Raw genomic sequence first — 27,852 nt, forward strand, 5'->3', positions numbered from 1 at the left:
CTCTTACCTTTAGACCAGTTTGATTCTCCATGTAGTAACTAAGTGTGTGTTGTGCCTGGTGTGTGTGGTGTGTGTGTTGTGCCTGGTGCTGCTATACCATTGGTGCCTCCCTTCCGGCCCTCTCCTAACCTGACACAGCTCCGGTCACAGGGTGAGAGTTGTCCAGAGTGAGGAAAGAGGAGCTCTGTCAAGACACTGCTCCCAGAGCCCTGGCACCAGCCTTGGAGTTTAATCTGGGGGTTGGGATGCCTGGCCTTGGTATTCAGCATCCTAGAGGCATCGGTCCTAATTCCATCAGACTCAGCCAAGCGCAGCAAAGTGAATGAACTCTGCCCCAAGCAGTAACAGAGCAGCCTGGGGTGGGTGCCCAGGCACAGGAGGACCACCCCGGAGGCTGGGGCTTGCGGTCTGCCACGCCCCCCAGAGAAGGCCTTATCTCCCTGGTCACTGTCACTGCCCTTCACTCGTATTTCTAGGCTCAAAGTCTGACTTTTCTGCAGCTGTTGGTTTTCAGGTTGCTAACCTCACCTTGCAGCCTCAGTTTTAACTCCAGGACAAAATGAGACTAATACCACTACCGGAGATGATGGTGGTGGTGGTGTGGGGCCCTGAAGTGGGGGAAGGGAGGCAGTGGAAGCACCGGAGTGTCAGAGGCCGGGGTAACCAAGCACACTGGGGGCTTGCACTCTGGAGGAGCTTCTGGATGGTCCCAACCCTATTATGAGATTAAATTTCATTTCATTTACACCCTGCTTCATTCTATAAAGGATTCGGGATGGCTTTTAAAAGTACATACAATGTTATAATAGTTGAGAAAATAGGGGTAAATAAGCTAAATAAACACATACTTTATAAAATATGTCTCTATTTGTTTTTACAAATATCCAAAGTTGTACCAACTTGTGAGCAAATGTGATCTGGGTAGAATAGGAATGGGATCAGTGCCTTTATCAAAGAGACCCCCAGAGCTCCCTTGCCCTTTGTGCCATGTGAGGATACCATAAGAAATCTGTGCCCTGGAAGAGGGCCCTCACCTGAACACATGGGCACCCTGGCTTCTGACATCTGGCCTCAAGAACCCTGAGAAATAAATTCCAGCTGTGGATGAGCCACACAGTCTGTTCATGTTGCAGTGGCCTGAAGGGACTAAGTGGGGAGGGGACGTGACTGAGGGCAGTGGGGCGATGGGCAGTACAAGGGTGTGTGGACTCTGGGAGTCAGCGGCACGGCCTCGGCACAGGACACACGCTACCCTGAGGTGGAGTTTGGTCTTGCCTCTCCTCATCATGTGGGCAGATTCTCTACCAACCATGGGATGAGGCCAGATGAGGTACAGACAAAATAAGAAGTAACATTTTCTCTGACCACCCAAGTGGAACAGTGTCTGAATTTTGTGATCTTGCTATATGGACTTGGTTTCAAGAAGAGACTCTGTTTTCTTCAGACCATTTACTCTCATCTGCTCTAAGCCAGGATTACTTCCTTCCCCTGGCTGTCCTGGCTGCCAGATGACTTGATTGCCCCCTAATTCTACTTCCCAATGCCTTACCTCCTGGGACCTCTCTGAGATCAGGATGAACCCGTTGTTGTCGATGACGAAGCAGTCCAGGAGCTGGGGAGAAACCCAGGAGGAGGTCATGGCTGGGCCATGACCCCTGGGTAACGTGCCCGTCCCGGCGTTCAGGAAGGCAGGCCTGCGTGTCCAGTGTAGAGGCACGCAGTGGGCCCAGCACTTCAGGGAAGTATGTGGTTGGGGGGTCCGTGGAAGAACTTACACTGTCCTGGCAGCTCTCTGGGCATGGCCCCTCCACAGTGCCGCACTGGAAGGAAGACGGGAAATTGTAAACTGTGTATGCCTGTGTATGTGCATCTGTATGGTGTTGTGTGTGTGTTATATTCGTATACTGATGTGGGGTTTATACTGTATGTGTTTGGTGTGTGTGTATGGTATATGTGGTATGTATGCCGTGTGTGTGTTGTATGTGTAGGGCGTCTGTGTGCAGTGTGCATGTGTGCACGTGTGGTGTATACGTGTGGTGTGATGCACGTGTGAAGCTGTGTTAGTGGGGTCAGGGCAAGGAGAAGCAGGCCCTTGCTGGCGGGTTCAGCCTTGTCTGAGGGGCCATGGCCACTGCAGCCCATGTGTGAGGGGGGCACTGGAAGCCTCATGGGGTGGCTTCAGAGGCTCCTGTTCTTTGTGATCCCACCTGATGTGAAGGGTGCTACTAGGTTATGGGGCTGGTGCCCCTTCCCCTCCCATCCCTTCCATCTTCATTCTGTGGTTTCCTAAACCCACTCAAAGGGAGGATGCAGCAACACACAGATGGGGGGGCCATGGCACAGAGGGGAAGATTCTGGCCAGAGGAGCTTGAGGAAGACAGTGAGGAGACCCAGGAAGTGGGGAAGAGCCCAGTGCGAGGGCTCCAGGCTCCGGGGAGGAAGAGCAGAGGTGGGGAAGGATGGGGTGGAGTGGGAAGCACAGGATGGACAGCAGTCAAAGCCTGGGTCTTGGCTGGAGGGATGCGGGGTGCTCTCTCCTCTGCCTGATGGGGCAGGGCAGGTGGGAGCATTGTGTCCTGCCCTTTCTCTGGGTCTGAGCTGAGACAGAGCCCCTGGTGAGGAAGGTCAAGAGTCCACATGCTGAGGTGCAGGGAACTGAGCCAGGCAGAGAAGGAAGGGATCTGGGACAGCGGACTGAGGGCCCAGGAGGTGGGCCAAGAGGCGGTGGGGGCTGCCCGAGGGAGCGGGCCCTCCTCATCCCAAGGTGTCGGCCAATCCTCTGGCCCTGACCTGGCACCTTCACACCCACCTGCCGGGTCGCTGCCCAGAACGTGCGTTGTAGGAACTCCAGCCTCATTTGGACTCCCACCGCTACAAGGAAGTGGGAAGAGGGAGGGCAAGACCATGGGCGTGTTTTTTGGGGAGGGGGTTGGTGGGAGGGAAGAGACAGTGAGAGAAAAAAATAGATCCAAGTCAGAGAGAGGAGGTGCATCAGCAGGAACTGAGGGGAGAGGTAGCATCGAGCTGAGTCAGATGGCAGTGTGCTCGAGAGCTGAGGCTCCTGTGGAGTGGGAGTGGGGAGAAAAGCAGACCGGCTGGTGGCTTCTGTCTCTCCACAGCAGGCAACACCAGAAAATGCTCAAGAGAAAGATGAGTCCCAGGTTCTACAGAACAATGAGGACAGCACTCTCCTCTGATCTTGGGAAAATTGAGGCAGGTGCACTAGGCACATCATTCTCCCTTTTCCCACAGATGGAAAAACAGGCAGAGAGACTGAGCCATTTGTTCAAGGTCATCGGACCAGAAGTGGTAGGCTGAGACTGGAATTCAGCGCCCTTCATGGAGCTTTCTAGATTTCAAGCCTGACATAACAGCCTGTCTTGTACCCCATTCCTGCTCAGGGTCTCCCCCACTTTGTAAGAAGTCTCTTTCCTTGCTGAAAGGTACGATCAGGTTTACCCAAGTAGGTTCCAGAAAACTAGAGATGCTACCAACTGGCAAAAGCTACTCTTGATGATGCCACGTCCAATGGCCACCTGTGCCTCTTTGGTTCCCAAATAGGCTCAGAGGATGCGAGCTGGAGCTCACATGCTAAGAGAAATCTGAGGTCAGAGAACATAACAAAAAGGCAGGTTATATTGAAAAGAAAAGGAATAAAAAAACTAGGTCGACTTCCTACTGTCTGGTATAATAATATTGAAAATTTTGAGTGCCAGTCACCTTCACATCCATGAGCTTATTTCATCCACACAGCGGACCAGTTCTATTCTTATTCGGACTTCACAGCTGAGGAAATGGAGGCTTGCAGAGGTGATGTGCTTGCCTAAGTCACCCAGCCCCTAAAGGCAGAACCGGGACTCAGCTGGGTCTGTTCCTAAGGCTCTTAACTGTTTGTTCTCTAGTCAAGCACTCTCCCACCTGGGGCTGCGGTCCCCTCATCAGCACAGTGGGCGTGGATCTGAGCTCCTGACTGTTATACTATATTCATGAGACATTCTAGGCACCCCAATGACCACTCATTGGAGAGATCTTCCATTGTGACCATTCTGACTTGCCAAAACTCAGCAACAGGCTCTTCTAAATGGGCTGGAGTTCTAGAATGGCACAGAGATACAGAATTGTATTTTTTTGTTTTTTCAATATGGAATGATCCTAGACAAATATTATGAAAAAAAAAATGAGACAAGGAAGGGTCAAGGGGCCAGAGTTCTGGCCCTGGGTTTGCCAAGGCTGTGATCTTTGGATTTGTTTCTTCAGTTACAAAATGAGCCATGATTATACTCGCCCTAGGAAGGCAGAATGAGTATAAGATTGTTGAGGCTCAAACAGATAATGGAGGAGAATATTATTTTACACTAGAGCCTTGGTTCTCAAACTTTGGCATGCATTAGAATCATCTGGAAGGTTTTCCCCTGTCCCTAGAGTCTCTCATTTAGTATGTCTGGGGTGAGGCCTGAGAATTTGCAATTCTAAAGTGTTTCTAGATGGTGTTGATGCTACTGGCCCAGAGACCATATTTTGGGAACCACTGTTGTAAAGCAATGCTATCTGATCGAACTTTCTGTTCTAGACCTGCACTGTTTCATACAGTAGCCACTAGACACATGTGGCTATTGAGCCCTTGAAATGTGGCTGGTATGACTGAGGGCCTGAATTTTAGGTTTTTAATTTAATTTTAATTAAATTTAAATAGCTACATGTGGCTGATGGCCACCATACTGGACAATGCAATTCTAGATACATGAATTTACAGATGATGAAACCAAGGCCCCGAGAAGCCCCTCCCCTTCTTTGGAGTCTCATGGTACTTCTGTGGCTGGAACTTTGGCTAGCCTTCTGGAACAGGTTCTATGATATGGGAACATTTGAGTTCTTTGTGCACTTCTTTGGGCTGCAAGGTCTGATGACTAAGAGGAGGGGTGGGAAGGGCGCAGGCACACCCACTTTTTGGTCATGACAAAGACGAGAGATGCACTGACACAGCACATGATCAACACATGAGGCTTGTGCTGGAGAGTCCAGCGCTGGTGACCACACCCTATCCTCCCTTCCATGCTTCCCTCTAAACTTGCAGGTGACTTCTTACTCTCTCTCCCTTTCTTCCTTTTAAGACCACCCATGATATTCATTTTAGACCATTTCTTTCACCAACAAAAGAAAGCTGAGTGAAGGAAGAAACTTTCTAAAAATTGTCAGAGAAGAGTCACACTAATGCTTAGAATGATCAGATCTTTGGGTCACTGACCCTTGTCCTTGGCTTCCATAGTCAAAGAGATTTCAGACGATTCCTAGAGGAAAACCCTGCCCTTCTACCTGCCTGCTCAGAGCCAATTCTCATGGAATCATGACATTCCAGAGCCAGAAGAAATTCTGTGATTCTAACACAGAGAGGCTTGAGAGGGTGGGAGTTAGTTTTTCCCTAATGAAACAGGTTTTTGAGGATCTTGGCTAGAAATGGGAGGAGTGGGGAACCAAGCAGATTGTCTCTCCCCTAGGTTCCATCTCACAACTGGACCAGAAGCTCTTCTTTTTTTTTTTTAATTTTTTTTTTTTAACGTTTATTATTTTTGGGACAGAGAGAGACAGAGCATGAACGGGGGAGGGGCAGAGAGAGAGGGAGACACAGAATCGGAAACAGGCTCCAGGCTCTGAGCCATCAGCCCAGAGCCCGACGCGGGGCTCGAACTCACGGAGCGCGAGATCGTGACCTGGCTGAAGTCGGACACTTAACCGACTGCGCCACCCAGGCGCCCCTTTTTTTTTTTTTTTTTAATTTTTTTTTTTTTCAGAAGCTCTTCTAAGGTGAGCTCCAGGTCCTTTGCATCTGGGTGTCCTTTGCAGAATTGAGGACATTCCAACTGCCTACATCTCCACTTGGGTCACCAAGAAGCATTTCAAACTTCACATGTTCACAACTGAACTCTGGCTTTTCCTCCCCCAAATGTGACCTTCCTTGAGACTTTTCCGTTTGGGGCATATTCCACTTAATCGTTCTCATGTTCCCTTCTTCCATCCAAGTTCGGCAGCCCTTATTCCAAAACACTGTAAGTCTGTCTACTCCACCCTCTGCTGCTACCACCCTGGGCCAGACCAACATCCCTCACTTGGATTAATGTGTTATATCCCTAAGCAGTCTCCCTGCCTCTCTGCCCTCCGTTCCCCAATAGCCATAGCAATGATCTTTCTGAAGATCAAGTCATGTCACTCCCTTGCTTAAAATCTTCCAGTGCCTTTCCACTGGTTTTGGAACAAAATCTAAACTCCTCTGTAATATGGCCTCAAAGCCCCACAGGAGCCTGCCCTGCCATTCTCTCTGATTTCAACCTGAATCATCTTCTCCCTTAAATGGCTGTGCATCAAAGCTGTGCTTCCTTCCTGGAATGCTCTTCCCCTAGAACTTTACATGGCTGGCTCCTTCTCATCATTGGATCTCAGCCCAAACATTGCCTCCTAGAGAGGCTTTCTCTGACCTCTCCAGACAGAGCAGACCACTCCTTCACCCTCCACTCTCTATTTCATCACTTTTAGTTTCTCAGCAACAGATTTATTTTATTCCCATTTATTGCCTGCCTCACCTTATTAGCATGGGGGCTAAAAGTAGGGAAGAGGGAGTAAGTTCTGATCCCTGCACCTAGTATAATACTTAACATACTGTGGGGCTCCATAAACATTAAAACATTTTTTTTAATGTTTTATTTTTGAGAGAGAGAGAGAGAGAGAGAGAGAGAGAGAGAGAGAACACAAGCAGGGGAGGGGCAGAGAAAGAGGGAGACACTAGAATCCGAAGCAGGCTCCAGACTCCAAGCTGTCAGCACAGAGCCCAACGTGGGGCTCAAATTATAGAACCACAAGATCATGACCTGAGCCAAAGTAGGAAGCTTAACCAACTGAGCCACCCAGGCGCCCGTCCATAAACATTTTTTTAAGTTTTTAAAAATTTTATTTATTCTTGAGAGAGAGAGAGAGAGAGCAGGGGAGGGGCAGAGAGAGAGGGACAGAGAGAGAATCCCAAGCAGGCTCTGCACTGTCAGTGCAGAGCCCGATGCAAGGCTCGAACTCATAAACCATGAGATCATGACCTGAGCTGAAACCAAGAGTCAGACGCTTAACTGACTGAGCCACCCAGGCTCCCCACCATAACTATTTTTTGAATTAAGTAAATATTTGTGAATTCCATTGAGTCAGCCACTTGACTGGGAAGCAAATTCTACAAGATCTTGCCATCTCATCCCTTACCTTTAGGGCTTAGGACTGAGCTGAGCTCCTTCCTCCCATATGGAGCCTGGCCTCTTACAGATCTGGACTTGAGACCCTAGAGGTTTAGCTGTGCTCTGATTCCCCTGAAGGCCTAGGAGGGAGCCCACTAAGAAACAGGGACTTTAGGGGAGACAAAAAGAGCTTCCTCATGGTAGGATCTGCTAGATCCTGACAGCAGGGGCTGGTATAGAGTGGGGGAGGTAGTGAGGATCACGGGAGCATCTTCAACAACAAATCGTCTGTTCTGCTGTTCATCATTTCAAATCCTGTTCAATTCCTGCCTTACAACCCAAACTGTACTTTTCCACCCCAGACACTGCGAGATTCCAGGCTTCTCTCCTGGGAGACCTGCCAAGGTGGCCCTTGGGTCCCTGTTCTGCTTGCTCAGGTGGTCGACTGTCAGAACCTCACTGGACGCCTGTCTCAGGGGAGCACCAGGGGGTCACCCCCCTCCTAGTGCCTCCTATAAGCCTGCTGTGTGCAGGAGATACTACTTCATGGTATTATGTTTGCAGGCAGGCACAGAACTAGTGGTGAAGAGAAATCCAAGCAAAGGGGCCATGGGAATGTGCAGCACTGGCCTCTCTGGGCTGCCACCCCCAGTGGGTTATTAAGAGACCCCCTCTTTTCTGTGCGTGATTGGTCCTTGTTTCAGAGACAGACGTTGGACCCCAGGTCCCACTACAACCTGACAGAGGCAGAGAAATGATGCTCCTTCCTCCTGCCCATAGCCGTGCCTGTTCTTCTCCCTCCCCTGGCCTCCTCCTGCCTTTCCTCTCTCCCCTGCTTCTGCACAAGGATCTCTCTTCCACAATGATCTTGTGCCTTCCTCCGAAGCAGCTTTTCTTTAACATTCCCTTGACTGTCAGACAACCTAACAAAAAGCCTCAATAAGGCCACAGGCAGCAGATGGCTTATCAAGATGTACCTATCTGCTCAGGGTCCTGACTGTCACCTCAGTGCTGCTTTGTCATTACAGATGGCAAAACAAAGCAGCTGTGCACACACACACACACACACACACACACAGAAATGATCCCTGTTGGGAGCCATTCTCCCAGCACCTCCACACTTTACCCCCTAGCTCTCATAGCTACTTTGTCCTTCCCCCCCTCTGCCTTGATAACTCAGCCTGGAGAGCGTTTAACTGATCAAGAGCTGTGAGATTAGGAGGGGCCCATCTTTTACCCTACAGGCTGGTTTTCCAGCAGATGCTCAAGGTCATAGAGTGCCAGTAACAGAAGGGAGACCCAAGATCTCAATCATTCTCCCTCCTCATTCTATAGAGCAGGAAAATAAGGCCCAGAGCTGTCAGGTTCATTAACTAGCTAATAGCTAGTTAATGAGCAGCAGAGTCTAGACTCTGGGTCTCCTGATGCCTAGGCTTGGGCTCTTTCTTCCCTTCTAGCCCTGATTCAGCTGACAAGAATGTACTGGGGTGTGGGAGAGGCAGAGTCCATTTTCTGATACAGCTCATAGTATATGAAAGAAGATAAGCCATCCCACAGAAAGCTGCTGTACATTTTCTGTGATATGAACCGCAAGGGTGCCCCAAAGAAAGGCCATAGATTGGAGAAGGTCAAGTCTGTGGACCGGACAGGGAAACTTGGTAAAGGTGGTGACTTTCTGGCTGAGATTTTAAGAAGGGGGAGGCTACCCATGGGGACGGAGGGTGTTTCAGCCTCAGGGAAGGAGCTGGGAGAGCCAAGATCTGTTTAGAGGTAAGTGGGTGCAGTTAGCCTGAAGGATAGGATGCACTTGACCTCTGTGTAGGTGAATTCCCAGGTAGAAGATGCCCTCTTTCCTCCTGGAACAGTGGTCTGAGCCTCTGCTGCTGTGTTGTGCAGCAGGGCAGACAGAAAAGATGGTGCAGGAGCATCTGTCAGAGGCATCTTGGGGGTTTCTCGACCTGACCCTCACCTCTGCCCCAGTCCTGATGGTGAATCCCCCAAGGAACACAGGTAAAGTGGAAGAGGGACACCAGGATACCCCTGACATATATTATCAACGTGCCATGCCACCTGCTTGTCAGGCAGATTTTAAGAGATGCAAGGAAGGGTCACTTAGGGGTCTGTGCCCCAGGCTGGGGCTCCTCCTCTGGCTTAGTTGCTGGTGTCTTTTGCCTTTGGATCAGACACTTGCCATCTCTTGGAATATCAATTTCCTCAACTTCTTTGTCCTGATTAGTTAGCAACGAGGCCTCTGAGTTCTTGAATACCAGTCTCTTCCCTTCTGCAAGCCTACCTCATCTAGATAAGAACAAGGAGCCTAAAGAAGCCAAGTCAGATGGGGCGGGGCTGCATTTACCCCTGGTTCCTCCAGGGCTCACCCCAGGGCACTACAGACAACCTGTCAACCAGCTCCAGTCCCCTTAGCTCCCAGCCTGTCAGCCTTGGCATTTTACTTCCTTAAATAGCCCTGGTCTGGGGTCACTGAAGCTCAGTGATCTATGTGTGACCATGACACTAGCTCTGTGTGGCTCAGGGCCCCTTTCTGGAGGACTGCCAGGCATATGGGCTGTCCTGTGCATCCCTCCAATGACCCTCTCTGGAATAAATCACCCTTTGACTGGGAAAAGGGTTTAGTTTTTCCTTTTCCACAGGCAGGATGGAAGATACTACCCTGCAGATCTCTGAACGGGAGACAGACCCAGCCTCCTAGGGGCCTCTCTGCCCTCTGGGTCCTGGCCCTCTTTCTCCAAAGGGAAGGGGAGAGACAGGAGAGGGGGGTGGCGGTCGGGGCAGGGAGAGCTTGGAGGACATTGGGGAAGGAAGATGGAGGTACAGGGTACAAGGGCTTTCAACAGCTTTCCTCCTTTCGAGTTGGAAGCAGTTAATCCATAGGTGCTTTTTTCCACCGAAATGTGAGCATTTCAAGGGTGAGCGCTGCCCTCTGGCCGCAAGCGCCTCCGGTGTGTGTGCGCCTGTGCGCGCGGCGCCTGTGTGTGCTACTGTCGCTGTCATCACAGATGTACCCCCAGCTGTCACTCCATTGCTCCGTCTCTTCGCTTGCGCGCACACGCGCGCGCTCCCCTCCTCTCCCTTTCTTCCCCTTTCCTATCGGTCTCCCTCTGTCCCTCCCTCTTTCCTTCTCAGTTTGCTATTGACCCAGCAGCCCCGTCCCCCTGGCAGCTGCGGCAGGCATTCCTTCTCCCCCGTGCTGTGCGCTGCGTGCCAGGTCCCTGCTCCCGGCCGGGCGACTGGAGACTCAGTGCCCCCAGCGCTCCGCTGGGCAGTGCTGTCTGGATTTCTCCAGGAATCCCAGGAGGGGCTCGCTGGACGGCTAAGAGCTACTTGATTTAAGGAGCTTGCGGTCAGGGTGAAGAAAGGTGAGTGCTGTCCTCTGGAGAGAAGGAATGAAGGGCCGGTGGGGCTGCAGGGTAGCTGGGTCACAGGGAACAGGGCTCATCTTTGCTGGGTCTCCTGGCCCTGCACAGACAGTGGCTGTTGCCTGCTGCCTGGGAGCGATGGCTGGGGTTGGGGAAGTGCTCAGTACCGGACATCTGGGCGACCCAAAGATACAGGACCCAGGGGTACTCTGACATCACAGCATTGGGGAGGTGAGCTGGGATTCTGCTGGGGAGGGGGCAGCTGGGGAAGGGGAGGGGAGAGGAGGGCAATGCCAGTGCCAGATGACAGGCCCTGGGGGGCATAGAAACCAATCCCTGCAGCACGGGGAGTGCCAGCCGAGAGCCCTGTGCTGTCTGCCTGCCCGGCTCCCGGACACAGCCTGAGGAGCTTGGGTGCTATGGAAAGGGATGCTGGTGACAGGGCTGGTACAGAGGACAGCTTGGTGGGGCGGGGGGTGGGGGGGTGGGGATGGCAGGCTGGAGGACTCTGCTGTTTGAGGTCTGGGAATAGACCTGGGGCAGCCTCTCTGCAGGATGCCCTCAGCACAGGATTGTCGGCCTTCAGGAAGCTGCCCTTGTACAGGGTGCAGTGGAGCTCTTCCCTACATGGACATGGGTCCACGCGGCTGTTGGGGAAGCCTCCCTGGTGGGGGCGTGGCTGGGAGTGGACGATGGAGAAAAGCCTTGCAGCTCTTCCTTGGTGAGCCTGAGGCCTTGCTCCCAGCCCTCCAGGGTCCCAGGGGCAGGGGATGGATCCAGGCTTGTGAGAATTCGCTCGGGGTGTCCCCCAGCTACACACCAAGTCCTCTATCCATAAATGGGTTCAGAAGCCTTATGCCATGGTGGGAATTGTGGACTCAGCTTAGGGGGAGAGGGTGGTATATGGCCAAGCCATTCCTACCTGGTTTCCCAACCCAGTGGGGCATGGACACCCTGAGTTGTATCAGGAAAGCTGCTCTCAGCAGCCCCGAGGCCCATTTTGACAATGCAAAGAGGATAGTCTGACCAGGAGTCCAGACCACCCAGCTCAGTTCCAGTGACTGCTTTGTCTTTTCCTTGAGCTAAGCTTTTCAGAGTTTCTGGGGGTGATGGTGAGGGTGGCACCTGGCTGTCAGGGCACATTAGGCATTGCCTTGGCATGACTCAGATTGACACCCGGCAGCTTAGATAACTACATAGGCTGGGGGAGGGGAGGGGAGGCTGAGCACGTGGAGGGGGCGGGGGAAGTCCAGCAGGAGGGAAACCCGAAGCAGCTTCCTGCTTTTCCCACCCCACCTCCCCGCTGCCACAGTCTCTGTCTCGGGCACTGCCAAAAGAGGGAGCCCAGGAAAGCCAGCCTGGGGGTGGCAGGAGAAGGAGGGAGGTTTCTTAAGCAACCGATCTGGTTTCTTTGGGGTTTGGCTGGAAGCTGTGTCTGGGGCCCAGATAAGCAAACCTTATTCCCATTTCCTAGGCACTAAAGCCAAGGGGCCCTACTGGGCTGTTTTTGATGGAATGGGTATCATGGGGAGGAGGCAGGGGAGGGCCTTTATGTAATGTTGGGGTGTCTGGGGAGGAAGGACTTGGAGCGGAGGCAGTCTCTCTTCTCGGGTTCTCCCTCCTTCTACCCAGGTCAAGCCTCTTCTGTCCCCCTTCCCACCCCCCACCGCCCCGACCCAAGGCCATGGCCTGAGCCCAGATCCATGACCTCAATGAATGTGCTTAGTTTGTTCACAACAGAGAGGGGCTCCGGTGAGGAACGACTCAGGGGGTGTTTCTGTTCTGATTAGCAGAGGATCTGTTTGGGATCAGGAATATTCAACAAGGAAACCAGGATGCAGGAAGCTGGGGGTGAGAATGGGGTATGCATTTTGAAATGAACCAGGAAGGTTTGCCTGTTCCAAGTACAGATAGATTAAAAAAAACCTGCTTCCGTGCTGCCTGGGCAGTGTATGTTATGGGGGTGACAGGCAGGAAGAGACTGAGAATGTCTCTTGGAAGGGCCCAGATGGCCAGACTGGAGGCAGCAGGTGCAGAGCCCAGCCCTGCACAGTCCCCACCAAACAGGGCTCAGCTCAGGCCGCTCTGCGGTGCAGGTGCCTCTCACCCTCTTGGTGCTTCTCACCCGCCTGTGACCTTCACCTTTCTGCAGAATGAAGTGGGTGCACAGGCGACTACGAAGTCCCTTTCTGCTTGTAAGTCCTGTGAGTCTTGGATGCTGAGGGCGTGCAGAAGCCTTGTCCTCAACGAGAGATACTTGACCAAAGGGAGAGATACCAGTGGAGGTGAATGGCAGGGACAGCATGATGTCCCAGGAGTCAGGAACCCTGGGTTGAGGTACAATAGGCATTAAGCAGTTGTATGGTTTGGACACTTGACTTGGGGAGATGGACGTGACAGAGGCATCAGGGGAAGGGTGTGGACACCAGGCTGCTGGTGGGTGTGCTGGAGATTTCTAGCTGGGGTCTGAGGCAGCTCCACTTGGAGGATTATCTCTGTCTGTAGGAGGAATTGAAGGGGCAGAAGCACAGAGAGGCCATGGCTCTGCACCGACCTAACCTGAGCACTCGGATTTGGGGGCTCTGGCTGGCTGCTCCTCGCCCAGGGGGCTGAGGTGAGGTGCCCCACCCGGGAAGCAGCCCCCACTCCCAGTCTCCAGGGGATGCTGCACCCACTCAGCTCAGCAGGAGCACGTGGAACCTTCTGCTCTTATTGCTGCCTCTCATTCTATCACTATCCTCCACGCCTGGCTTCCCTGGAGCTCCCAGACTACCCTCCTCACCTCAGCACCCAACCTTCTGCCGGAAGGTTTCTAGAAAGCCCCCTTCCCTTCCTTTCCTAAGATCTTGGCCACCTGGGGCTTCTCCCTACATCTATGATGCTACTGGAAGGAGGGGCTGGGAGGGGGAGACCGGGCTTGTGTCTGAGTCCAGGACCTCACAGACCCTGTTTCTTCATCAGGAGGAGGGGCATTAAACCTCTGCCTCCTCAGATCCAGTGAGACAGTGGGTGAGGGAATGCTGTGTAAACTGTGAAGTACTGTATAAGTGAAAGGTTGCGTCTCCCTTTTCTGCCTTTTCCTTCTTATACCCGGAACCTCCGTGTGTAAACAGACCGGGAACAGAATAGCCCGAGAAGCCTATAAAGGCAGCTGAGTTAGTAGTTTTGTCACCAGACTGCTTGAACCCAAAGCTGTATTCATTCTTCCAGGGCCTATCCAGAGGCAAATTACTTAATTTCCTTTGCCTTAGTTTCCCCATCTGCAAAAATGGTGTTAAAAGTAATACCAACCTCAGAGAGTTGTTATGAGGACCAAGGACACTATACACAGACGTTTGTGGCTATGGTCACCGCTTCTTCCCATACAGAGGCTTTTTGAAGGGGGTGCCAGTGTCAGTATCCTCCCCACTAGGCCCAGGTCACTGACGCTTCCGAGATGGGGCCTGGCTTCCAGAGACTGACTGGCATGGCCTCCTGGGAGCTGCCGGGGCCTGCTGGGGGAGAAGCAATCTCGTCTTGTGCTTCTCAAGCTTGGGATCTTGTTAAAATTCAGATTCTAATTCATTTGGACCAGGGTGGGACCTGAGATTCCACATCTAAGAAATGCCTAGGTGAGGCCCATGGACCATGCCGAGTAGCAAAGGGTTCTCAGGGGTTCTCCATCTGATTGCTTGTAGCTCCTTGGCCCCATCCTCCAATCCTGGTTCTCTCAGCACAGGCTGGCAAAGGAAGCAGGGGTTTCCTGCTGGGGCCCAGCCCCTCTCTCTGGTGTCTCTGTCTCTGGGACTGGGACAGTGAGTCCCATGATGATTAGGAGCAGGTCTGGCATCCAGAGCCAGGAAGCTGTAGGACTTGGAGGTAGATCTTTCTGGCAGGACCTCCCTGCTCTCTTCTGTCCTTCATTCTCCATCCTGGGTGGGACTTCCCTCTCAGACAGTGTAAATTTATTCCAGCAGCCGGCCAGCGCCTGCTGCAGCAGCTGCTCTCCTAATGTAGGTCACCCCCTTTCCTGATGAGGCTAGATACTTCTGGGGGTAGGAAGGGCTTCTTTGGTTGGAGGTGTGCTTGTGGGCAAAGGGCCAAGGAGCCAGGAAGTGCTGGGTTCTAGCCCCAAATCTCCCTAAAGGTCACTTCCATGGTGCCCACGGAGGCAGGGCCAGCTCCCTAGGGAGCACAGGTGAAGCCCCCATCCCCTACCCATGGGCCTGGGGGATTTTGTTTTCATCACATATCTCCAGAGATACTAGGGTCAACAGTGCCCTGCCACCTTGAAAGATGATGCCTATGGGTCTGCATTATGGCAACTTGCCTGACTTGCCTTGTATAGGTGACATTGTCTAAGTCTGGGGATGGGCATCAGGACCTGCTCCAGGCCACTGTCTCCACTGATGGGTGCTTGCTGGTCAACTCCTCGGCTCACCATGGGTGTGACACTGAGGTCAGGGAGGGGTAAGTGGGGTGGAAAAGGAGAACCTGCTTGAAAGAGGAGAGGAGGTTCAGGTGGACATAGGGCCTGGGCTTGGGTGAGAGGGATTCTCTGCCACCTGTCTCCTTGCAGAAAGCTGGAAAGAGCAGAGCGGAGGCCTGGATTGGGTCTCCAGCACCCTTGTGGGTCTGGGTATAGAAAAACTCCTGTGGTAGAGATTGCCTTCTAGGCTGGAGGTACCCCTGTACATCTGTCCGCTGGGGGCTTCTGGGACCTGCCAGGCATCTCACTGTGCTGACTGTTGGCATCTGAAGAGGAGGGCTGGAGGGCTGCTGGCAGGGCATGTGTGTGTGCACGCGTGTGTGCATGTGTGTGTGTGTGTGTGTGAGCACGTGCCTAACTGCACAGCTCTCTGTGGGTGTGTGTTTGCACCAGGTGCTATGTTGGAAGCTCCACACACGTGTCTGGGAGCCTATGTGCACCCTGCCCTGACATATGTGTCTTCCCTTAAGACCCCACAGTTGCCAGGGAGTGGATGAGCAGCCAGGCTCAGAAGCCCATGACCTATCTCTGATCTAGCGTGTGACCCTGAGCAAGTTGGTCCTCATCTCTGTGCCTTGGATGGCCACCAAGCTGCCTAATATTGTGTGGGTGCTGTGAGCTCTGGATGTGAGGGTTCTTGCTGGAGAAACAGATCGTTCTGAGGGTCAGGGCCTGAGGGACACAGAGAGGCTGGACACTGTCATCTGCAATGGAAGTCTGTGAAGCCTGTGTGTGTGGGGTGTCTGGCCATGAGCATCATGTGATGGCCCATCTGCTCAGGAATAGAGAAGTAAACACATGCGTGAGGTTGGTGGGACCAGGAAGGAGACATTACCTAGAGCTGTTGCAAGCTGCTCTCCCCTACCCACAGAAGAAGGGAACTGGTGTTTCCTCACATCTATCATGGGCTCAAGTCCAAGCTGGGCACATTCGCCTGAATTCTCTCCTAAGGTAATGTGTACTAAATATAGTAAATGCTAACTCTCCTCCCTTAATTAAATGGATCCACACAGAGATTCCGCCCATGAAGTATTACGATCACCACTTTTAGAGATAAGATAATTGGAGCTCAGAGAGTGTACGGGTTTGTTTAAGGTTGCACAGCTAGGGAGTGGTGGACCAGAAGGAAACTAGGAGTCCTGCCTGCCTGGGCTTCTGAACTAGGAGCCTATGGGGGCCTGGCCCTGAGAGAACAGCTGGAGAAGATACCTGAGCTGCTCTAGGCTTCTTCACACCTCAGCCAAGAGGCAGTGTGGGGAACCTGGCTGTTCCCCATGCCCCATGTCAGGGGCCACTTGTTGTGGCTGTCTCTGCCAGCTTCTGGGAGGCCTGTACAACCTGGAACCGCCCCCCCCCCCCGGTGGAGGGGTGGGGGGAAGGCAAAGCCAAGACCCCCACACACCAGGATGCTCTTGCTGGTAGTACAGCTGAAGTTCTCGCAGGGGTCGCTGTGTTTTATGTGGGTTTTGTCACCAGAGGCAGCTGGATTCAAGAGTGGGAGCTGGAGAGGCAGTGAGAGACACCAGGAGCTGCAGCAGGACCTGAAATGCCTGAGGGAAACTCGCTTCACTGGGTGCAGAGACTTCAGAGCTGAACGCATTAGCTTCCCAGCAGCCCATTCCACCTCCTCAGCTGCCTGCTTAACTCTGCCCCTGGCTCCGGAGGATGGGGGCAGGGGAGGGGGCGAGGAGAGGGAAGGCTGCAGCAGGAAACCAGAGGAGCCAGCCAGAAGCAGTGGGCTGAGAGGACGGTGCCCTTTGGGAGCCGGAGGGGCTGGGCTGTGGGCAGGGTCTTCCCTTCCCCTGTCCCCTTCCCCACCTTGTCCCATCCTGCTGCAGGGCAGCCCACCACAGTCTCCTCTCCCATTCCTCTGCTGGGGCTGGGAGAGTGGAGGCTCTGGCCTCTGTCTAAGGGCCTTAGCCATATCTGGAAGGAAATGAGGACCAGAGGAGGGCCCGTGTCCCTCTTATTAGCCATAGGGTTGGGGCAGGGCAGGTCCTGAGACCTTAGACAGGGTGAGTACCCCTCTTTCATCATCTGCGAGAGAAACCTGCCTTCTTGCAGCCCCAGGGCCAGTCCTAGCCCTCCCTGTGCTCCAAAATCTCCTCTTCTCCTTCCTGCCCCTGTCTCCTGCATAGACAGCTGCTGCATGAACTCCCTGAGCTGATGAGTCTTATTATAGCCCAGCGGGCGGAAGACAGAGCACTGCACCTCACCTCTCAGGCAAAGGTGGAGGGGAAGCAGGAGGCCATCCGGCAGCAAGAGCGAGGCCCAGGCTGCACACCTGACTCAGCAGCAGACTCTGCCTCCTCGGGGGCCATGGTAAGAGCAGCGCCAGGCCTGGCAACAGTGTCACTATGGCCTCACTCTGCTTACCTGGTAGACAGATCCCTCAATTTCCCCATCTGTGACATGGGGGAAAGCCCACAAAGGAGACCATAAAATGTTTCCAAAACATTTTAGAGATCAACACACCAGAGAGACCACAAGAGAGACAGGGGAGAGGATGCAGAAGAGTCCCACACACAGAGCCCAGTGCTATGCCAAAGGCCGGAGCCTGCCTCCTTGCCTCCCCAGTCACCCAGGGAAGTGGAAGGATTCCTGGCTTCTCTGCCCCTCGTACCCATCCCACCCCCACCCCCCAGGGAACCATAGCTGAGCTGAGAAGGACAGGAGAGGGGACGACAAGGAGTGTAAAGAGACACCTGGCCCTCTCCCTAACCCCTGGGCTGGAATGGGGCCTCGAGTGCCTGCTCACCACTCTCTTTCTCTCTCTCTCTCAGGACTGACAGCACACACCGAGAGGCTCCTCTCTCCCCAGAGGTTCAGGGCCTTGAGAGCTGTGGCATTCACCATGCTGGCCCGGGGCAGTGGCCCCGAGCAAAGGACCGGGCTTGCCGTGCTGTGGAGGCAGATTTACTGTGAGTACCATGGGGTGGGGGCAAGTGGCAGGGGCTAGCCTGGCGTGCAGGGATGCATGCCAGGCTTCAGGGGGCTCTGGGGGCCAGAGGTTGCCCTCTAAAATCTTGCCCATGCTACGCATCTGTGGCAAAGGAAGAGTCGACGCTGAGAGCTTTAGTGGTTAAATTGGGAGCTGGAGGCCATGATGGGTGGACCTGTTTTCCTAGGTGAGTCTGTTCCTGTGCCCAGAAGTCCAGTTTAGGAGAGTCCTTTTGTTCTAATGGCGAGTCTCCCTCATTTCTTCCATTGGCTGGGTGAGCCTGGAGACTTCTCTTCTGCCTCAGACTTCCCAGCTCTGAAATGGAGGGAGCTAGAGAGCTCCTGGGTCGTGGTGCTGGAAGGACCTTACAGGTTGGGTCCCACCCCTCCTTCTGAGGAGACTGAGGCGTCCATTTCCCATAAGAAAGGCTTTAAGTTGTCAGGTTGAAAGAAGCCCTGAGAATTCTCGTCACATGAGGGAGAGGGCTGAGGTCTGTAAGGACCGGTTTGCCCAAGGCTGTGTGGTTAAGAGGTAAGACATAGTCCTAAAAGACATTATTCTGCCTGACTTCTCCCCTCGTAAGGTCAGTCCTGTGATGTGGTTGCCCCACTACATAAGCAGCCTGAATTATTCATCATGTGAGAATGGCTGATCCCCGAGCTGCTCAGATCCCCTTTCAACCTCATTCTGGAATCATTCAACACCTTGCAATACAGGATTATGTTTTCTTGTCACCAGAGCTTTTATGTCACCCTGAATTTCTCAGGGGGGGAGAATAATGGCTTCTGGTTATGTTGATCCTTTTGAGAGGGAAGCTGGATGGATTGAATTTTTTCCTGTGGAAAGTAAAGTCTGAAGAATGTTGATTTTCAAATGGCATAGTGGGGGTAGTGTGGGGGCAGGCTGACCTGGCAGCAGACGGGCTCAGAGGGGTAAGAGGGTGACAGGTAGCAGCAGGTGTTCACATGTGGCCAGGGAGGGTCACTAGTTGGCTCCCATGGCCATGACTGTGCTCATTTCCCCCTGAGAATGAAGAGGCTCAGGTGTCAGCCTTGCAGTCTGCTTCTCAGCTGTCAGTGACCCTGCAGGTATGTGTGTGTGTGTGTGTGTGTGTGTGTGTGTGTGTGTAGGGGCGGGACAGTCCCCTACTGTTCCTTCAAGCTCTGCTCTTGAGGACACCAGACAGTCGGACATCTACCAGACACAGATTCATTCAGGCACTCAAGTCAGGGTGGCTGCTGCCTGTCTGGGTGGGGCCACCTGGGCCACGAACTGGGTCTGAACTTCTCTGCCACTTCCCTGGCTAGGGTCTTTCCTCTGGGCTTCTCTTTCCAAAAGAAAATGGCCACACTACTTCTCCCTTCCCTTCTGCACCCCCACACCTGGAGCTGCACTAGCCTAAGACATGCCATGAACGGAAGAGAGAGAGCACAAAAGGGCACTCCCACCCCTGGCCCTCTACAGCCTCCCACGTGCTGTCAGATCTGCATGAATCCCACATCCAAGATGGGGCCAGTAATTTGCCAGACCGGGTGCTGACTTAGTGAAGTTGAACTATTTTGAGCTCATCCCAGGGATGAGAAAGAGAAAACTCTTTCACAGTGAGCAAGCTTCTCTGATACTCAGGAAGACACTTAACTTTCGCAGTCACTCTGAAAAAGGGCTGCTGGGCAATAGGATGAACTGCTCTGTTGTGATTGTTCTTTTAGGCCCCTCTCCCACCCCCCAGCCCTTCCCCGGACTAGGCTCTGAGCTTACTCAGAGGGGTCCTGGGCAAAACATGGGACCACTAATGGAATGTTGTTAATGGGTCCATTCTGTAGCCCTTAGGAACAGGAACCCAGCCTAAGTTCATGGCAGGTTTTAGAATGAGAATAAATAGGAAACTTCTGGACCTATGGTGTGAAGTGGCTTGTGCCCAAGTCTTCCTCAGCATGGAAGTGGAATTGTGCATCTTATCCTCATCATTTCCACAGTGGTCTCTGGAGTGGGACTGTAGATGGGCTCAAGCTTCTGGTCTTCATGCTTCCATGCATGGCATGTCTTAGCCTAGTACAGCTCCAAGTTGGGGCGGGGGTACAGAGGAGAAGGAAGCAGTAGTGTGGCCATTTTCTTTTGGAAAGAGAATCCTTCTCTGTGACACTGGGAGAGGAACAAGGGAGGAGGCTTCTTTGACTACTAGATCCTTTATTTTGTCAACATCTATGGTGTCAGTGGGCCCAAACTCCCAAGAAGATCAACCATGGGAGGCCCTGCAAGCTGGGACATTTTTGTGGAACAACATTGCTTGTCTTCTGGACTCAGGTCTGCCATTCTGCAAGACTGTACTCCACTAAAGGGATTCTTTTGCTAGATATGCTGGGAGGCAAGAAGCCCTACTGACACTGTGTGATGTCCAATAATATAGACCTGCTTTGGGTTTGTTAATTATCTTTTTATGTGGTCAGTAAAGGTTTGTGTATTGACTGTGGCTTGGGCCAAAACAGATAAAGTCAAGAGGCCATTATGATACAAATTAGAAAGGAGGGCATAGAAGCAGGAGGTGATAACCCCCAGCCTGTTGCTTTCTTTCCACCTCTTTGTTCTCTTCCCCTCCAGGGATCACCTGCTGGATCACCCTGTATGCTGTGGAGGCCCTCCCCGCCTGCCCCTTCTCCTGTAAGTGTGACAGCCGCAGCCTGGAGGTGGACTGCAGTGGCTTAGGCCTCACCATGGTGCCCCCGGACTTGCCCGCTGCCACCCGAACCCTCTTACTCTTGAACAATAAGCTGAGTGCCCTGCCTAGCTGGGCATTCGCCAATCTGTCCAGCCTGCAGCGGCTGGACCTATCCAACAACTTCCTGGACCAGCTGCCCCGTTCCATTTTCCGGGACCTGACGAATCTTACAGAGCTGCAGCTGCGCAATAACAGCATCAGGACCCTGGACAGGGACCTGCTGCAGCACTCGCCCCTGCTTCGCCACCTGGACCTGTCCATCAACGGCCTGGCCCAGCTGCCCCCTGGCCTTTTCGATGGACTCCCGGCTCTGCGCTCCCTATCACTTCGCTCCAACCGTCTGCAGAACCTGGACCGGCTGACATTTGAACCCCTCGCAAGCCTGCAGCTGCTGCAGGTTGGGGACAATCCCTGGGAATGCGACTGTAACCTACGTGATTTCAAGCACTGGATGGAGTGGTTTTCCTACCGAGGTAAGCACAGCTAGTCCTGCCTGGGTGTGAGGAATTGGGAGGGTCACCCCCTGGCCCAACACACTTCCTGGAGGCTGAGTGCTGACTCAGGGCTGAGGTCCAGGGAGAAGGGGGTGGTCCTACCTCTCTACCAGCAGGGCTGGCTGGAAGAGTCTCAGCCTCGGTTCCAAATCATCAGCAGGGCTGAGAGGCCCGTGCTGCTTTCCCTCCTGTTCTACTGATACGCTTTCTTCCCTGTGTACCCCTCCCAGCTCCCAGCCTCCTTCCTGTTCTTTTTCTTTTAGACTGACTCACTGTAACTTGATCTCACTTCTGTAGGTTTCATGAGGCAACTTAAAGACTCAGTATAATTTTTCTCTGCATCCCACCAGGTATGCCTCTGGGCTTCCCTGGCATGATAGGAGGAAGAAAAAACACCCTTGCTCTTCTGAATAATACAATACCTTCTTAAATATCTACAGTTTCAGGAGTGTGGAATTTAAATCCACAGATAAAACCAAATTTTCACTTTGATGATGATCTCAACTCTCTGTCTCAAGAAGTTTTATATTCAAAGCTTTTAATAAGCCAACTGTCTTTAGGTTTTTTTTAATGTTTATTTATCTCTGAGAGAGAGAGAGAGAGAGAGAGAGTGCAGGTGGGGGAGGAGCCAGTGGGAGAAGGAGACACAGAATCTGAAGCAGGCTCCAGACTCTGAGAAGTCAGCACAGAACCCAATGCGGGGCTCAAACTCACAAACTGCGAGATCATGACCTGAGCAGAAATCAGATGCTCAACTGACTGGGCCACCCAGGTGCCCCCACCTATCTTTAGTTTTACTCTTTTCCCTTCCCCTTTTTGTTAACCTGGGAAAGTTCTAGAATGACTATAAAATGGAATGGAAAAGGAGGGCAAAGAAGTGAGCATAATGGTTAAAAGTGCCAGATCTGGGTTTGATGTGTGGCCCTGTCACTCACTTACTAGCTGTGGGATCCTGAGAAACCTCTTTGTGGTAGTGTTCTCATCTGTAAAATGGGGCAAATAACACCTATCTCATAGAATCATTGTGAGGATTAAATAGTAATGCACAAAAAGTGTCTCGACAAGTACTTAGCATAAAGTAAGTCCTCCATGAAACCTATTCACTTATTTGTTCATTTGTTAGTAATATCCATAATAGCAAATGGACTTAATAAGACATAATTTGTGCCCAGCACAAAGTAGACGCTCCATGAATATTTGCTGAATGAGTGAATCAGTATGAAGAGTATGCTTTTCCTCAGTCTTACTCCTTTTGTTTCATATCCAGCCACCATCTCAATTATTTGGGTGATATTCTCATGTGTTAGTTAATTAAAAAATTTTACAAACTGTAAAGTGCCATAAAATGTTAGTCACTATGATGATTTCTCCCATTTTTGTGAGTTGGGAAATAATAATTAATATAGCTTCCAGTTTACAAATATTTTTTCATGTACATTATCTGTTTAATCCCTATAGCAGTTAAGTGAGTTAGCTGTTCTTATTTTATGGCCAAGAAAACAAGACTCAAATGCAATTAAATTAAATAATTTGTGCAAGATGATTCAACCTCAGGTTTTGGAGCAGGAAGGTGAGGTTGTCCCCATCTCAGCACCCAGTTCCTGCCTGTACAGAGGTGGCTCTTGGACACATTTCACTGGATGTAAGACCTGCCATAGGTCACCCAGGCAGTCAGTGGCATAGGGGAACTAGAAACCAGGTGTCTTCAGACCCATGTGTTATCCCAAGGGAATGTCCTTGTCCTTTCATATAGTCATCAGGAACTAAATTCTCAGCACAAGAGGGCATGGAATGGGAATATATATTTTTGGAAATTTCAATAGTACAGTTGTTTTCAACCTTGCATTTCTTTAAAAAAAAAAATCCCAGGGTGTTTTCATCAGCATCCCAGGAGAAGCATATCTGTTGTATGAGGAGGCTTGCAGCAGCTGTGCTGGGAGATGGACCTGGGAGTGATGGACTGGCAGGAGCACATTTAGCAGGGGCCATTTAGAAGGGGGGGGGGTGTCCCTTGCCTGGAAGTGGATAGAATGCCAAAATCTGACTTTGACATCCTAGGGGATTCTCCTCAGCTACTTTCTCTCTTACCCCACCCATGTTCTTCATCTACATGCCCTCATGACTTCACCATTGTGTGGCTATCACTATTGTTGTGATTAGCCCATGCACCTATTGCTGCCCACACCCCCTCATTAGCACTGGCCCCCTCTCCTTTGCCCTCATGGGTTTTCAGGATTTCCTTTCAAGATGCTGCTTCACTCAGAGATGCTGTGGTTGGGGTGCTAAGGGGTTATAGTTGCTCTTAAAAAGGAAGAGGAAAACATTATCACCCGACCTTTTTTCTCCAAATAGGTGGTCTTGGGCAACCAAAAGGTTCTGCATGGAAGCGTGGTCCTGTTTGTGAGAGGGAGGAGCTCTGGAGTAATTAGATACTGTGGAGAACAGTGCCCTGGGTTTACAGATAGTGAACGGGCAGATTCAGGGGCAAGGAGAAGAGAAGAATTATAGCCTGGGCAGGGTTCTTGGCTCTATCTTTGCATTGTCAACTCTTCCCTGAGTACCTCCATATATAAGCATTGCCTTACTCTTGTGCATCAGTTTGACACTGGAGGGAGCAGGCTTGACTGAAATGGTTGTGTGCTGCTCTAAAATGGGAATAATGGTAATATCCATTTCATATGGCTTCTGTGTAGATGAAATGACATGATATAGGTACCTCACCTATCATGATACTTGGCTTAATAAATGCTAGTTTTTCTTCTCTCTTCCTCTCCTATTGATGTGATTTCAGGACTGACTGCATTCCTGATAGAAACTAGACCTTCTGGGCTTTCTGGGGATGGGGAGAGGGAGTCCAGGTTCTGCATGTCTCGTCATCTCCTCTTTTTTTTCTCCCTGGATGCAGGGGGGCGCCTGGACCAGCTTGCCTGCACCCTACCTAAGGAACTGAGGGGGAAGGACATGCGTGTGGTCCCCATGGAGATGTTCAACTACTGCTCCCAGCTGGAGGATGAGAATAGCTCAGCTGGGCTGGATATTCCTGGGCCACCCTGTACCAAGGCAAGCCCTGAACCTGCTAAACCCAAGCCAGGGGCTGAGCCCGAGCCCGAGCCCAGCACTGCTTGCCCCCAGAAGCAGAGGTATCGGCCGGTGAGCGTGAGGCGGGCCATCGGCACGGTGATCATCGCGGGGGTTGTCTGTGGCATTGTCTGCATCATGATGGTGGTGGCTGCTGCCTATGGCTGCATCTATGCCTCCCTTATGGCCAAGTACCACCGGGAGCTCAAGAAGAGGCAGCCCCTAATGGGGGACCCGGAGGGTGAGCATGAAGACCAGAAGCAGATCTCTTCTGTGGCGTGAGAGCCCAGCCCCACTTGGCCTAGGTAGGATGGGCTGGGAGAGCACTCTGGGGATTGCTTCAGTAAGGGCTTGCCCTTCCCTTCACCATAGCCCCCCCCTCCCCTCTCCTCCCCATCCCTCCAGCAAACAAGCCACAGTGCGGCTGTCTCCATGAACTTCCAAGTCTCTGCGGAAGCCACCCTTGTGCTAAAGGCTCCTGCTCATGCTCCTTTCTGAGCCACCAAGTCTCTGGAACACCTGGGGGATCTCCCTAAGCTTCTGGCCATAGGGAAGAAAGGATATGTGTGCAAGTGGAGGCTTCTGGACTCAGTGTTCCCCTGTTGCCCTTCCTGCCCTGGCTGTAGACTGGGTGACTCTCCCTACCTCCTGCTCATAGCACCTCATCTGCATTAGGGGTGGGGAGGAAGTGATAGGGGGGCCAAGGGTCAACTTCTGTGACCCTCTTCTAAGCCAGGAATATATTTTCAGCTGCCCTTAGTGTCGGAGTTGGGTCCAGCTTTCAACTGCTAGTACTAATGTACAATCACACCAGCCATGGCATCTGGACCCAGCTCTAAGAAACATGATTATAACACACCCCCTCTGCTGAAGCCATTAGGTCTCTCTATCTGCTATAGGCCACACCGACTGCATTGCTCCTGGATTCACTTATCCACTCTCACACACACTCAGCATCACCAGCGCAATTATATCTATTGGAAATCTCTCTCTTTCTTGGTCTCTGTCTTGTCTGTCTGTCTCTTTCTCCCTCTTTCTCTTTCTCTCTCTCTCTCTCTCTCTCTCACACACATACACACACAGAATCACATGGACACAGGTCATGAGAACTTGGGCAGTAGAGACATGTTTCCCCTTGGATCTCTAGCCCTCAGGCCACAGAACCTTTTGCTTGCTCACCGCAATCTTCTCAAGTCAACAGGGGGAGAAGCACACACTGACAACACAAGGCTTCCTTTGAGATTCTCTGAAGTGGGCCAAAGTGGTGCTGCTGGATGAGACTGCCTGTCACCATGGTAACCCTCTCACACCTCTCCTGCTGGGTTTTCCAGGGACACCAGCCCAGAGGCCTTGAAGCTACAGCATGTGTGGATGGCAGCCTCCCGGGAGCCCAGGCACATACACCACTGGGCATTTCTTCAGCGCTAAGGACATCATCACTGCCAGGCCCCATGGGGACACCCACCAGTTCCACTCCTATAGCCTGCAGCCCAAGAACCATTGCTCTGTACCCCTCACCCCTCCATCTTAAGCAGCTCTAGGCCTGGGACCTTGGGGCGGGGACTGGGTCATGATTGGTGGCATCTTGGGAAAGCAGGTGGCCCTCACCAAAGCTCACTGCCTGCCAGCATATTCCAAGCAGACCCCAGGGGCAGAGAGAGGGCTGCCACATTCTGCTCAGAAGCCTCAGTTGTGGGGTCCCTTTCCCAGGGTTTTATGTGCTCAGTCTGGCTTTCTGGAGGTTTTAATTGCACCTGGACTGGGTTCCAAACCAGAGCATGGGCCAGGGGGCCTGTTTGTTACTAGCAGCCTACACAAAAGGGGCGGCAGGTGAGAAGATGGCTGTATGGGGTTTGGGGGTCACTAGTCCCCTCTTGTAGGTCTGTGCCCTCCTGCAAGTCTGATCTCAGATGAGTACTAGGTCTCCCTCTGCTGGACACAAGTTTTCCAAGGCTTTTGGAGGGTCGGGAGGCATCAGGCTGGTTTCTGGCTCCAAGACAGGAGTCTTGGTGGTGGCCTGGGAAGAGACCACTGGAACACTGAGGTCAAGGGTCTGAAGAGGAACAGGGAAGGACAGGGCATGTCCACCTTGCCTTGCACCCCTCGATCCTTCCACCTCATAGAGGACCATGGTAGGTGAAGGATGTTGTGGGGGAAGGCAGGGAATGCTGCTTAGCAGGCTGCTAAACATGTCTCCTGAGGCTAGGGGCACAGTCTTCCTTCTTTCCAGCTAATACCAGATCTAGGCATTTTCTAAGGGAAAGAGAGGGGAGGGGTGGGTGTTGTCAATGGTGGTACCTTCAGCCAGAGACAGAAGATTTTTAAAGGCAAAATTATATTTCTGGTTTGTTGTTTCAGAAGAACAATAAAGACTGTATTTTCCTACGTACCTCCTGGTTTCCTTGGGTGGGGAGGGCATGTAGGTGCTGGGAGAGTGGCTTCCTGTGCCCTGACCTCCCCAGGCAGCTGCAAAAATTGCTTCAGGATGTCACCCCAGTGTCCAGACCTCCATAAGACAGACAGGAAACTCCTGCCTGAGGGAATGCCTTGGGGCACTGCCAGGAGAGATGTGGAGGGCTGAGTCCTGGGTTAGAACGGGTTCTGTAGCCGAGTGTGACAAGTCACCCATGTGCTGGCCTCACAGTATGGGTACGTGAGCCTCAGGTTGGGTCTCCATGTAGCACTGGGCAGTGAAGGTCAGCTGGAGACCTGTCACTGCTCCGAGCCCTTTGTGTGCTCATCCACTGTGACAGTCAAGGACAGATGAGTGGATGTGGTAGGAAGGCATGCATTTGCCCAGAGGACACCACTGTGTGATGGGAGGCAGGGGCAGGGCTCTCCAAGAGCTATTGGTTAGGTTTTATCAGCTTTGGTGAGATTGGGGGTGTTGCTAACGTGAAAGAGGAATCCCTTTTAAACTATTATCCTCTTGCACCTTCAAGACTGACTTTAGGGACAGGCAGATGACACTCTGAGCTTACAAATATGATCTTCCACAGGACTGAGCAGGTTCAGTGGTGGGACGGGACCAGAATTATAAACTGGAGGCTGGGGCTGGGAGACTGGGAGGGGAGATGAGCCAGAGGGCCAGATCTCTGGGGTTGTTCATCCATCCCAAGCTGGAGTGACTCATCTCCCGGCCTGGACCGGCCTCTGGCTAATTGGGCCTGGGCTCTATGGTCATTAGTCATCAGAGACCAAGACAGAATTTTCTCCTTCCTAGGAGCTTTCCTTTGGATGATATCCCAGCGAGCCAGGAGCAAGCCCTAGGGAGAAGTGAGCCATCCAGGCCCCTTCCTGGCATTCAGCTGGACTCCCAGCAGAGCCGGGCTGTTTGCTTTTCAGAGGCAGTGATAATTGTGGGGTGCTGCCTCCTGAAGCCTAACAGGTGTATCAGACCCAACAGACAGTACTCCCCAAGCCCTGCTGCAGAAGCAGAGACCAAGGTCCCTCAGCAACCTGGCACAGGCCTGGGGAATGCATAGGTGTGTCATGCACGTCACTGCTGTGCATGTACACACACAGGTCTGACAGCTAGGCCTATTTGCATGTAGGCAGAGTAAGTGGAGG

At 52.3% G+C, this 27,852-nt stretch overlaps 2 protein-coding genes across 14 annotated transcripts in view; one reads left to right on the forward strand and one right to left on the reverse strand.

The window, feature by feature from the left end:
• The window catches only part of CACNA2D4 (calcium voltage-gated channel auxiliary subunit alpha2delta 4), a 114,273-nt gene that overhangs the window by 13,719 nt on the left and 72,702 nt on the right, over positions 1-27,852 (reverse strand). For 8 of the 10 annotated variants that reach the window (XM_040462932.1, XM_040462931.1, XM_040462933.1 and 5 more), the window contains 3 exons: positions 2,810-2,871; positions 1,776-1,820; positions 1,550-1,612 (listed from right to left, as the gene is read on the reverse strand). In XM_040462932.1, the coding sequence (XP_040318866.1) occupies positions 1,550-1,612; positions 1,776-1,820; positions 2,810-2,871 (170 nt within the window). The remainder of the gene's footprint in view (positions 1-1,549; positions 1,613-1,775; positions 1,821-2,809; positions 2,872-27,852) is intronic. The other 2 variants (XR_005786804.1, XM_040462930.1) reach the window with 2 other exon arrangements.
• On the forward strand, positions 9,955-26,671 carry LRTM2 (leucine rich repeat transmembrane protein 2). 4 transcript variants are annotated; one of them, XM_040462941.1, is made up of 6 exons: positions 9,955-10,585; positions 17,192-17,375; positions 17,837-17,974; positions 20,593-21,183; positions 24,110-24,523; positions 25,614-26,671. In XM_040462941.1, exons 3-6 carry the CDS (start codon positions 17,908-17,910, stop codon positions 25,634-25,636), a joined length of 1,095 nt encoding a protein of 364 aa, XP_040318875.1. In that variant the 5' UTR covers positions 9,955-10,585; positions 17,192-17,375; positions 17,837-17,907; the 3' UTR covers positions 25,637-26,671. The 4 variants fall into 4 exon arrangements, with proteins under 4 accessions (XP_040318875.1, XP_040318873.1, XP_040318871.1 ...); XM_040462939.1 differs by having other exon boundaries at positions 9,956-10,585; positions 24,110-24,587; XM_040462937.1 differs by having other exon boundaries at positions 9,956-10,585; positions 24,110-26,671.

Source organism: Herpailurus yagouaroundi, unplaced genomic scaffold (genome assembly GCF_014898765.1).
Source record: "Herpailurus yagouaroundi ecotype Mexico unplaced genomic scaffold, PumYag 355, whole genome shotgun sequence".
Lineage (NCBI taxonomy): Eukaryota > Metazoa > Chordata > Mammalia > Carnivora > Felidae > Herpailurus > Herpailurus yagouaroundi.